Below are 12634 nucleotides of genomic sequence, written 5' to 3' on the forward strand. Positions count from 1 at the left end.
TGTAGCTTTATATATGTCTATAATATCTATGTGTATGTTTTAGATTTTTTTTAGTATAAAATTTTTTATGATTATTTTTATAATTACAATAAAAATTAATACTATAAGTTTGAGTTTTTAGAAAATTAATATTTTTTAAATTGTATTAAAAATGTGCTAAAATTATTGAAAATTAAACAAATTTTTTTAATTAGACACTTCATCGATATGTGTCCTACAAGTGTCGGACACATTATTTAAGATGAGTATCCGAGCCTCATAAATTTTTACTTTGCAATAAAATCTTAACTAACAATAAATAGTTAAAAAAGATGTAAAGTAGAATATGCTATTAGCATTTTTTTTCTAAATTAGTTGTATAATAAAATTATTTATATTGAGTTCATAAACATTATTAGCCAATAAATACGAGGAATGCTTTTTTTTAAGGTGTGTGTTAACATTTGGAATTTTACACATTTTCTTTTGTCTTCAAGGGACTAGTATTTAAGAACATCATCAATACAAAATAATGTATGGTGAGTCATTATAATCTACCATTAGATTTATCTTTTTCCAATTTTCTTATAATACGATAAAATATGTGTTTGGATTTTGGTTGAAATATCCCAAACATTTTTTTTCCGATAAAATAGCGTATTAATATATTTGATACTTTTTAAAAAAAAATATTTCTTTTTTATCCACAACTCTAAATTACTTAAAAATCATAATAAATTATGTTTTTTTTATTTACAGTTGAACTCAACTCAACTAATGTTTAACACCACAGAATAAGAGATTAGTGAGTTTTAATTATAATATAAATATGGACTTGAAAAATACTTATCAATCATGAACTATAACTATTTATTTGTTGCAATACACAAATTAAAATATTAGTAGACTTATATTTTGAAATTTTCTTTCACAGTCGTTCTAATGTGTTGATTAGTTTAATATAAGTTAACTATTATTCTTCTGAAAATAAAAAAAGTTCCCATATATACAAGAGCACACTTACTGAAGTAATCATGTAAAAAAGATTTAAATGTCATAATGTTTAGAGAGTGTTGAATATTAAAAAAATATATCGATAAATTTTTTATAAAAAAAGATTTTTTTATTTACTTTTCAATTCAATTCATCTAAAATTATTTCAAAATATAGCTACACAAAACAACAACGATAGCTAGTTAATATTTAAATATGTTTACTCATTCTACCTCACTCTGATAAAAAAAAAACATTATTATAAACCAAAACTTATCCATATGAAATAACCAATAATTAATTATAAAATAGTATAAAAGATTTAGTGCAAATGAAGTAAATTTTGACAGTATAAAATTATCTGGTTTAAACTGAATACTCATTCATTAGTACCCTAAGCAAGAAATGATTTGACGCGCATTCTCTTCTTCAGACTTCAAAACCTTAAAACCAAAACCCTCTCTGCCACTTCCACGCTCTCTTTCACACAGACATGGAACCCTGTTAAAGAAAACACACTGAACAAACACTCTCTGCAACAAAGATAACAAGAAGCATGCGCCTTCGGTATCCCCACACTCTACGTCCCTTCTTTTTCTCTTCAAAACTCACTACCATGACGCCTCAAACCCTCTTCCACGCTCATCCATTCCCGACCCTCAAAACCACTCATTTCTATCAACGACACCGTTTTCTCCCTCATAGACCCTTTTTCACCGTGTTCTGTTCCAAACCCACTTCAAGAAACTCTCCATCGCCTCTCAGAACCAACGGCTACCACGGTGCCTCCCATGCCAGTATCCCTAGACCGGGTGAGGTGCCCTTTTTACGCGGGGGACAGACCAGACTTAAATGTGTTTCAAGTTGCTAACTTTTGTGTTTTTGGTTTGGTTTTCTGAAGTTCAATTGGAGAGCCCCGGGGCGAAGAGTGTGGAGTTGCAGTTCAATATTTTAAAGAAGAGGTTGGAAGCTGTTGGGATGGAAACTGGAATATGTGTGCCGGGGCAGTACAATCACCTGCTCTGTCCAGAGGTGTCTCCTACTTTTCTTCAAAGTTGAATGCGTTTTGAACAGTAGAAGGTTTTTTAAATATGACTTGTCAACTGTGGTGTTTTGATGCTTTTGGAAAGTTTTGCAGTTTTGTTAGACATTTGTCATTGTCCCCAAATTGCTGTTTCACTTGATGCATGAAAATTTGGGTCTTTGTTATTAGTCATGTTTGTTTAAGGTGTGAAGTTGTGTAGATTTTTTGTTTGTTTGTTTGGCATAAAGTGATTATTTGAAGGGGCAACGTTAGTTTCAGTTGAGGGAGGAGATAACAGTGTGACGAATGAGAATCCTCAAAAATAGTGAATTGAGGAGTGTTTGCTATGTACTTCAAGCCAATGCATTTATTTAACTTGTTTGTATTTCTTATTTTCCATTTTCTCTGGGAAAGTGGAACTCTGTAGTCAGAATAGTTCATTCTCTTTACATGGATCCCATTTTATACGTATCAATAGGATTTGAACATTTTTTTTGCATCAAGTGTTATATGTGTGTCTTATTTAGTATTTTTTTTTGTTAGTGCCAAGGTGGCGAACGTGCAGAAAGGAGCCTATCTCTTTACATTGCACCAGATGGGTATGGTATTTATCATTTTTTTTTTCCGTAAACTTTTCTGATCTCTTATCTTAGTAGATTGTATATATACTTTGTTTTAGTTTTGAATATTTTTGAGTTTTAGGGGATCTGCTGCATGGGTGTGTTTTCGTGGAAAGTGTGGATGGAAAGGCAACACACAGGTTAGATATTTTTCATTTTCAAGCAGGTCAGGTCTTGATTAACACAGGCAGATGTGGTATTTGGTTAATTTTCTACCTTCTGTTGTAGGCCTTTGCTGGAGGCAGATCTGCAGCAAGTAAAGTAATCCCGGTTAATAAGAAAAGAGAGATTACGGAGGAGGAATTACAACTAGAGCCACTTTGCGATGAGGTCATTAAATTCAACCTTAACCTAATTTTGATCTGCACTTTATGAATTTTGGATGTGCCATAATAGAGGGGCAGATATTGCTCATGACAAAATTGTGTCCTCTATTGCTTGGTGAATGTCGGGTAAGTGTTTGTTTACCATCTAAAATGAATTTTACAGTGACACATTCCAATGTTAGATTTTGCTGTTAATATAGTTTGACACTCCTCCCTCCCAATAACATAAACTGGTTCAAAATCAAACTATCAAAATCATTTCTACCAATCTTTATTATACATGGGAACTTACAATGTCTTCTTTCTTTTGCATATAAATAGATCCTGTAACTGTATTGATTTCTGGCAAGCAATTAAAATTGATTGCTAATGTTTAACTAGCTTTGTTTGTACTTTACTACTCTGCCCTCAATAAATTTATTCTTTATGTCCTGGGAGCCGAGCCATTGTTTCCTCTGATTTTTCTCATTTCTGCATTTAGTGATTTATTTATTCTGGATATGCTTGGAGCTAAATGCATATTGATTGAAAGTAACAAATACAGAGTGGTGTGCTGTTGCTCACAATAAACAGAAATACAAATAAGCCTTTAGAGATTAGAATCAAAATCTATGTTTAATTATTTATTTGCTTTATGCTTGTTAGATAGTTTTCAATTGTATTGCTGATGATTTTTTTGTTCATTTCCCTTCAATGTGGTGAATGTGACTTTGTTTGCCCTGTTTCAGCTGCTTGCATATTTTTCAGAGCGTTTGATTTCGAAAGAGACTCTAGAGAGAAATGCTGTGAAGCAGAGAAAATATGAAGATCAGGTGCAATTGACCACTAAATTGTGAATATGTACCTTTCATGCATTGATAGTTCCTCTTTATTAACATTCCTTATGTTTGATTTCTTTGGTTGAGAGAAGGATCCAGTGAACATCTGAGGTTGGTTACAATTTTATTAACCAGAAAAATGCCCCTTGGTGTATATGTGCACCTACTATTAGCTGATTATAAAGGCAGTCTTAAAAATGACTGAATTTTCTATTTAATATATTACGTTGAAAACACATGTTTTACAAATTGCTTTATGAGGCAAGGATTGCAATTGATTTTACTTAGCAAAGTGATGCCTTCAGAGTTCAACTATTTCCAAGGCTAGTGTATAATAAACATTTACTTTTTTTTATCGTAGGTAGTGTTCTATTTACACACTTATGCTTAAAAAGTGATTTTTCTGTTTCTAATTTTTTCTGTAACATGTGTATGGTAGATTGTGATTGCTTTCACGTATCGTCGAAATGGATCACTTATTAGTTGCAAGTATCGAGATGTCAGCAAGATGTTTTGGCAGGTATGCTGTACATATTTAGATTGAGTGATAAAATTGATAAGCTGAGAATTAATTAGTATTAAGAGTTAAAACAACAGTGATGGAAAACATCGGTCATATTTTGGTGAGCATAATTAAATAACTTCTCTCCCACCAACAATGTGAACATGTAAGTATTCTTGTTTAGATTATGAGTGTTGGTGCTTTTTACTTGTGGGCATGTGCTCTAAGCTCCTACTCTTACAGCCTTACAATCTTTTTTTTTAAAGTAGAGTATGCAAAAGCATCACAATGTAACATATGATCCCAACTAGGTCCCTTTGTTACATCTATCATTTGCAGCATACCCAAATAGCATCTCAATTTATGTATATAGAATGTTTTTGGTAAACTAGCTTATAACCTAGCTGAAGCTTATAAGCTAGGAGCTGAAAAACTGGAAGCTTATAATTGGATTAAGCTGGAAGATATTTTTTCATGTTATCTTAAACCCAACATATGTTTTTTTGTCAGTCGTAAAGTTTTGTTTCTATGGTCATATTTATTTACCTGATTTTATGACATTGCTTCTTTCCATTTTCCTCTAAATATCCTTTTATTTCAGGAAGCAAATACTGAAAAGATCTTTTATGGATTGGATGACATAGTAGGACAGAGTGATATAATCATTGTATGTATTCTGCTCTCTGTAGAAATTATGGAAAGTTAAAGTTTGCTTTCTGCTTAGCATATTGATTTAACAATGTAGGTTGAAGGTGAAATGGACAAGCTGGCATTGGAAGAAGCTGGCTTCTTCAATTGTGTCAGTGTTCCTGATGGAGCACCTCCATCAGTGTCCTCAAAGGACTTGCCTCCTCCCGAACAGGTCTTTTTTAATTGTCAAGATACTATATTATGTATGTGCATGTTTGTAATTTTTCAATTTCTTCTTAGTTGGCATTCTTTACCAGGGGCGCATGTGTAATGTTAGAATCTAATGCTGTGTCATATTTCTATTTCTGTAAAGCTAGGACAAAAAGTATCAGTATCTGTGGAACTGTAAAGATGAACTAAAGAAGGTTTGTGACATGTCGTTATTTCTTTTGAATGTGTTGAGATATATCATTTTCATAAACTTTATATGTTTTCTCAATGTTTATATTGATAGGCAAACCGGGTTATACTTGCCACTGATGGGGATCCACCTGGTCAAGCTTTGGCTGAGGAGCTTGCACGCCGAATTGGGAAAGAAAAGTTAGAATCTTTTGGTCTTGGTTTATTACATATATAAATTATATAATCATTGATCTATTTGAGAAAATATCAAGAAGTTATGATTTCTATTAAAGGATGATAACAATATTTTGTCAGTAGTTTCATTTTAGTTTATGTTCCATGTATTCATTGTATCTGGGTGTTTAATTTTGAAGTAAGAAGTGCTAGACTCTATAGTAAGCTATTTGAGTTACTTTTGTGTATTTTGTTCAAAATAATTGCTTTTTAAGATTAATGGTGTCTCTGTAAATCTTTTTTGTGATGTTGATATTGCTCCTGTTTCAAAATCTTTATGATTAGACAAGACCAAATGGCTGTATTCACTGTTCTATGTATTTAGTTTATTCATATTATTTTCCATTTTGAAAAAAATAATGGGAGAATTGTTTTCCTCTTTTCATGCTTGTTTCACATTTTTTTTAACCTTTCTCTCCTCACTGGTTGGCAGATGCTGGCGAGTCAGGTGGCCTAAAAAAGGGAGATCAGACAATTGCAAAGATGCAAATGAGGTCAGATGTCAATTTGCATGTTCAAGTTCCCCTTCACCTGCACCCTTCCTCTCTTTCTCCCCTAAAAGATAAAACCCCTAAATATTGAAAACAAATAATGCTTTTGTAACTTTTCCCCACTGTTTGGATTCATCGAACCATTTAGGTTATGTTTATACATTTTTCTACTGTATGCTATTCATGTTGGTCTAGCGTGCATGATTTCATTTCCATGCATGTTTGGATTAGCTTATTTTAGAGAAATGATTTTTTTCCGGGAAAGCTTTCTGAAACGTAAGGGATTATTTCCTATTATGTGTTTCTGAACACATAATTTTCCCAAATGTCTGCTCTGTGTATGTCACTTGTAATGCAGAGTCATTTAAAGTTGTTTGTATGTAATTCTGCTCTTTGATAACTGTAGCAACCTTATTCACAGGTTCTCATGTATTTGGGCCCTGATGCACTGAAGGAAGTGATTGATAATGCAGAATTATATCCAATACGTGGATTGTTTAACTTCAGAGATTACTTTGATGAGATTGATGCATACTACCATCGAACCTTAGGATATGAAACTGGTATCTCAACTGGGTGGAGTAATCTCAATGACTTGTACAATGTAAGGGTGGTTATTCCTATATTTTCTAAATGTGATAAACATTTTTTTATACATTTGTTTTTTCTTTGTTTACTTTACATATTTAATTACAGATAATAATATATCAAACAACATAAGGAGCCAATATGTATGCAGGCTGTTCTAATATGATTAGATTAATTTCCATGGAATAAAGAGAAAAAAGTTTAAAATTTAAATTATATAACAAGATATTAATAATGTTTCCATGCCAGATATTGGGGTCTTTTTGGATGTTGGAATTGGAATTGAAACACTGGATTTAATTTCAATTACAATTATTTTAGAAATATAATTTATTTAGAGTATTATTTTGTTTCATACAATTCTGATGGATTGAGTTTTATCTGTTATTTGTTTTCTGACCGATAAGTGGATTTGTCGAATTGTTCAATGTATTGAATGTATCACTAAGCATCAGAGGAAAGGTGTAATATGTTATGAGTTGTGGTCACATTATTTTAGATAAAGAACAATGATTTGGAGTTTGTATTTAGTGGGATATTGGATTATGAATCAAGCATTTAATTGTAAAATACATATCTTTAGTTCCTTGCTCGTTTTTGGCACATTTTCATCTAATTTTTTTTTAACCAAAATACGATATTTGGCGAAGAACATTTTTTTGTGTGGAATTGGACATCCTGATATTGTTATATTAAATTACTTTTATCAGGTTGTACCAGGAGAATTGACCATAGTAACCGGAGTTCCTAACTCTGGGAAGAGTGAGTGGATTGATGCACTTCTTTGCAACCTTAATGAATTTGCTGGCTGGAAATTTGCACTTTGTTCTATGGAGAACAAGGTTAGATTGTTTATTAGTGACTTTCTATGTTCAGGATATTTATTGCTAACTTTTAGGTGACTATATGAAATGGTAGATCATGTTTAGATATTTGTGTAATATGATGATACCTCCGCTTACACATGTATTTATTTTTTATTGTGATTCTATGGTTGGTTTCTGTTTCAGGAGATCATTTTTGTAAGATAAGAAAAGTAAATGAATTATTTTTCTTTCTCCCTCTGGTTTTACTTTATTTGTTACATGTAATGGAAGTTATTTGTTGGAATGCAAGTGAATTCAATGTGTTTCACAAACCTTGGATTTACTTAACTTGTTCTGGCTGCTCAATATTACATAAACATTATTGAGTGAATAAAACTATTATATTTGTCTTTAATCAACAATATACTTGTTCATATTTACTGTAAACAAAAGCTCTTTTCCATTGGGTGGGGATGGCTCCATTGATTAAATTTCTGACTCCAGTTTTGTCAAAAACTTCATATGAACTACGAATTGTTAAAATGTTTGGGAAAACATAATCCTTCAGAGTAGAAGTATAACCTAGTACAGGACCATTGGAGGCAAAACCACAATAATTTCATGCGCATATGCTTATGGAAACTTATCCACGGTGGCTCCTTACCAAAGCCTCTTTGTTCGTGTCATGTATGTTAAATGCCACCTACATTCTTTGACCCTGAAAATAAGAGTAGTGGTTGACATACATCCAACTTCCACCCTGCATGCGTGGTTAACTGCGTGTAAATAGTTCTTTGTACCATATGTAGTTAACCACTGAGACAATCAATAATCTCAAGATACTATTAATCTTGTGAGATAAAGTTAACCACTATTAGACATTTCAATAAGTAATATTGATAGTTACAATCATATACATTTACTCTTAACCACTTGTGAAGTAAAATTAGCCATGTTTACACATGTACTTAACCAAGTATCTAGGTGGACACCAGGTGGATGATTCCAGGGTGCATGTTGCACTTTTTTTCCTAAAAAAGAGTCAGTACAAGGTAAAGTGGTTCTCTGTTCACATCTCAAGCTCAAATGTCTGCAGTAGATCACTTTTAGCAGTGGTCTATATGTAAGATACGTGGACAAATTAGAAAGCTTTTACAACTGCATTTTTCTTATTTTAAAAGCACTTTTTTATTTGGAGGATGAATTGATGTAACACTTGTCTTATTAATTTCATAGTCTGGTCATCCCACAATATCTTCAAAAGTGAGTGGTGGTTGCATAGGGATTTCAGCTTTAGTATTCAGTGGCTGTTCCTAGTAATCTTTGTCGATTTTTTTTTTGCTGAAGCTCCTGCTGGGGTTGGATATGAGTTGGATGTGTTAAAATATCTGTCATTTATTTGTCTTATACTTCTGTTATGTATCTGGCTGTACCATATTGTTATGCCAACAATGTGCTATTTTTAAATAATTGCCTCTTACATTCCAGTTTGAAGTTTGTGCATTTTTCTGACTTTTATTGACTATCCAATAGGTCAGAGAACATGCTCGAAAACTTTTGGAGAAACACTTGAAGAAGCCATTCTTTAATGTCCGGTGAGCCTTGCATATATTATTTATGAGTTATACTATTGGTGCCTTGTTTATTTCTTTATTATTACTACAAAAATGACCTTATTCCTCTATGTGAGTTTAGGTACATGGATTACATGACATTGTTAGGCTCGATTAAAAATTAATTCTCAAGAATATTATTAACCATGAGATCCCTTTCAACAAATTTTTCCAATGTCCTTATTCTCCCTTTACTACTTTTTTACAAAGCTAAAAACCATGTGATCTGCACCCCAGTCCTCCAACATCAATTAGTGTTTATTTCCGCATCAAATAATAACTTATGATGCTGTTTTCTGGCATCCTCTGCTGTGTTATGGGCTGGATTTATAATCATTTCAATTTTTTTCTTATCTGTATCATATTAATATTCATATTTTACTCCTTCATCGCAATTAGAAAAACTATGGCTTGGCTTGCATTACTTTATACCAGGTAGCATATCAATTATTTATTAATCTTGCTTGTATGTGTTGAGTTCATGTGAAGGCATGGGACTTGAGGTAGGATATGGAATTGAAACTTTTATACTTTACTACCAGTTGTTAGGATTATGGATAATATAGTACTCTATGACTGAGTTGACATTTATTACAATGGTATCATCCAATAATATCTTGGGACTTTTTCCATTTCTAAGTATATTAATACCGTTTTCACTTTGGTGTTACCACGTTTTATTATACTAGTGGAATCAGTATTACTTTTATCATTAAGGATATATAATTGTCTTTATCCTCTGCATTTTGCTTTATAATATTGCAATTTTACTTTCATTAAGGAGACCTTTATATTGGTCCATTGGATTATAATGTTCATTAATTGCTATATTGTGATTGTTATTATGCATGTATATTTGATTATCTTAATTGGCTTGTTTATCTAATGTTAGTTATGGTGAAAATGTTGAACAAATGAGTGCGGAGGAATTTGAACGCGGCAAACTATGGTTAAGCGATACTTTTTCTCTAATAAGGTAAGTCCAATACAAGGATCTCAGCTGGTAGTTGTAACTTTTGGCATACTAAATTCAATCATTTGTACATTCTTCCTCACATTTTTAGCTTGACTGCTGTTTTCTTTTATACATTTGTTAAGTTGCTTTAGTTTACTGGTTTCCTTTGCAGTTGTCTGTAATTGAAACGTGATGCAATGCTATGATTAGTGGTGCAGTTGAATTTTTTTTTTTTAAATATGAAGGTTGAAATCTTTTAAATGAATGTTGAAGCAGGCAGTAGCAACTTTTTTTAGTGCATTTGGCTCTTTTATTATAACTGAATCTTCTACTGCAGTCTTACCACTAAATTTATATGGGTCTTGCTAACCAGTACCCCCAAGGCATTGGTTGAAGGATTAAAAAGGATAAAGTTTTTAATTGATTACACTGAGGGTTTAATCCTTGTTAGGTACCAATGGTGATGCATAAATTTTCAGGTCTCCTTATTTATTTGAAATGGTTTACATAGAAATGAATGACGAAGGATCCTAACATGAACCTTTTGATCTTGGATGTGTATTAGAATTATGTCAAAGTCTCTTTAATTTAATAGTTATTGTTGAATAGAAGTCTAATACCTAGATTTCTTAAACTGATGAAATTTAGTGCTGGGCTACTTGGTTGTTGATACTAGGTGTGAAGATGACTCCCTTCCAAATATAAGTTGGGTCCTCGACCTTGCAAAAGCCGCTGTTTTAAGGCACGGGGTGCGTGGACTTGTAATTGATCCTTATAATGAGCTCGATCATCAGCGACCTTCAAACCAGTAATTCTCTTAAAGGATACATCATAAATAAATCTCTCTCTAAGAACATGCTGTGTTACAAATCATTCTTTCTGTTGCCAAGCTGCCTTTATTGTTGTCTAGATAATGGATGGCTAATTGAGACTAATCTAGTTGTTGCAAAAACTTGCAGGACTGAAACAGAATATGTGAGTCAGATGCTTACCTTAATCAAACGTTTTGCACAACATCATGGATGCCATGTTTGGTTTGTAGCACATCCTAGGCAGGTTGGTAACAAAAACAGCTTTGGTTTCATCTGTTGTTATTTTACTCTTTCTGATATTCTTCCTTCTAATTTCGTAGCTGCATAATTGGGTTGGGGGTGCTCCTAATCTCTATGATATAAGTGGAAGTGCACACTTCATAAATAAGTGTGACAATGGAATTGTTATTCACCGAAATCGGGATCCTGAAGCTGGACCTATTGATCAAGTACAGGTGAGTGATTGCAGCATATTTTGGTACCGAACTAAATAAAATATACTAACTTGAGCTTGTCTTAGGTTTGTGTTCGAAAGGTACGGAACAAGGTGGCAGGGACAATAGGTGAAGCCATATTGTTGTATAATAGGTGAATATATTTTTTCCTTGACTATTGTGCTAAAATGCGTTCACCTATTGCTTAATAAATAGTTTCATTATATTGGAGTAGCTTATCAGGGATTATGATGAAGCTTATCTTGATATCTTCATTCTTGTTGTGAATATAATGGCTACAGTCAGGTTTTCTAATCACTCACAGTACAGTTTCACAGGTTTTCTTATGTGAACACCTGCAAAATATTTTATCCTCACAAACCCTTCAGACTGTGCTTACTTAAATGAACCAATCAAAACTAGTAAAGTCATAGTGAGATTTAGGTGTTATCCGATGACTTCATTGACTTGTACTGGAGTTTGAGGGGTGCAAGCAATTTTCTCCTGTTTGGCATAAACTTTAGCCCCCATAGTTAACTCATTTTCTTTGGCAAATGGCAGGGTAACTGGAGAATATACGCCAACAGATAAGAAGCCAACTGATAAAAGGAAATAGCAGTGAGACAATTCATTTTTCAGTAGTCTTGTATAGTGGTCGACAACAACTACGTCTTAAAATGAAGTTAGCATCTGATACTAGGATCGTGTCTAAAGCATGGCCATTCATCGGGGTGCCAGTTCGAGATCAACAGTGTTGGCTTGAATCTTAACATGGGTTGAGAAAATTGATTGTATGATATCATTATTTTTGGCTATTCATTATTGGAAGATCTAGTATCCTATAGTTGCCCTTTTATAGGTGTTAGGATTACATCTTAATTTCATGTTGAAGTCCTGCATTTTAATCCTTGTATAGCGATATAGAGAGATTTGTATGTCAGAGCCCCTTGAATGTCAATTCAACCAGCCAGTCGTTTTTTCCTTCAAGGTTGTTTACAATTTTGCAACTCCTATCTAGACTTGGCTTTAGTAGGTAAACACTCATTTTAATTCTTGATGTTATAAATTGTTATTTGCTATACTCCTCTTTCTATACAATATGATAGCAGATAATGTGTAAACTGATTAAGCCTGTGTTTGGACGAGTATTATACAAGCAATTTTAGAAAAAAATTATAAAATTGAAGTGTAGTTTAATTTATAGAAGTTTTTATTTATGTGATACATGTATCAATTTTTTAACATATTTCCAACCGTCCAAAATCCCACAGACCAGGCTGAACAACTAAGTGATGTCTAGACGAATATTTGGCATAGTTTTGCAAAGATTCTAAACACAGATACACAATCTAATAATGTTGTGTTTTCTTTTTTAAACCAAAAAGAGAAAAAAAAAGGGAAAAAAAC

The 12634-nt window shown here is 32.7% G+C and overlaps 1 protein-coding gene across 1 annotated transcript; it reads left to right on the forward strand.

Annotated features, from left to right (window-relative positions):
• Positions 1–1353: 1353 nt before the first annotated feature.
• LOC137831994 (twinkle homolog protein, chloroplastic/mitochondrial) lies at positions 1354–12214 on the forward strand. Its single transcript, XM_068639940.1, has 21 exons — positions 1354–1784; positions 1874–2004; positions 2540–2595; positions 2699–2756; positions 2845–2946; positions 3671–3754; positions 4200–4280; positions 4864–4929; positions 5008–5124; positions 5270–5317; positions 5407–5492; positions 5962–6022; positions 6441–6623; positions 7318–7449; positions 8947–9008; positions 9919–10002; positions 10658–10789; positions 10941–11037; positions 11114–11248; positions 11314–11381; positions 11789–12214. Exons 1-21 carry the CDS (start codon positions 1529–1531, stop codon positions 11841–11843), a joined length of 2094 nt encoding a protein of 697 aa, XP_068496041.1. The 5' UTR covers positions 1354–1528; the 3' UTR covers positions 11844–12214.
• The last annotated feature ends 420 nt before the right edge of the window (positions 12215–12634 follow it).

The sequence above is a fragment of the Phaseolus vulgaris genome, chromosome 6, assembly GCF_000499845.2.
Source record: "Phaseolus vulgaris cultivar G19833 chromosome 6, P. vulgaris v2.0, whole genome shotgun sequence".
In the NCBI taxonomy this organism is placed as follows: domain Eukaryota; kingdom Viridiplantae; phylum Streptophyta; class Magnoliopsida; order Fabales; family Fabaceae; genus Phaseolus; species Phaseolus vulgaris.

Bases quoted from the DNA above. Each gene is read 5' to 3' on its own strand.
- LOC137831994 (XM_068639940.1), top strand. From the start codon at position 1,529: ATGCGCCTTCGGTATCCCCACACTCTACGTCCCTTCTTTTTCTCTTCA. The intron at 2,596-2,698 runs GTATGGTATTTA...TTTGAGTTTTAG, and splicing joins CTTTACATTGCACCAGATGG to GGGATCTGCTGCATGGGTGT. The intron at 6,624-7,317 runs GTAAGGGTGGTT...TACTTTTATCAG, and splicing joins ATCTCAATGACTTGTACAAT to GTTGTACCAGGAGAATTGAC.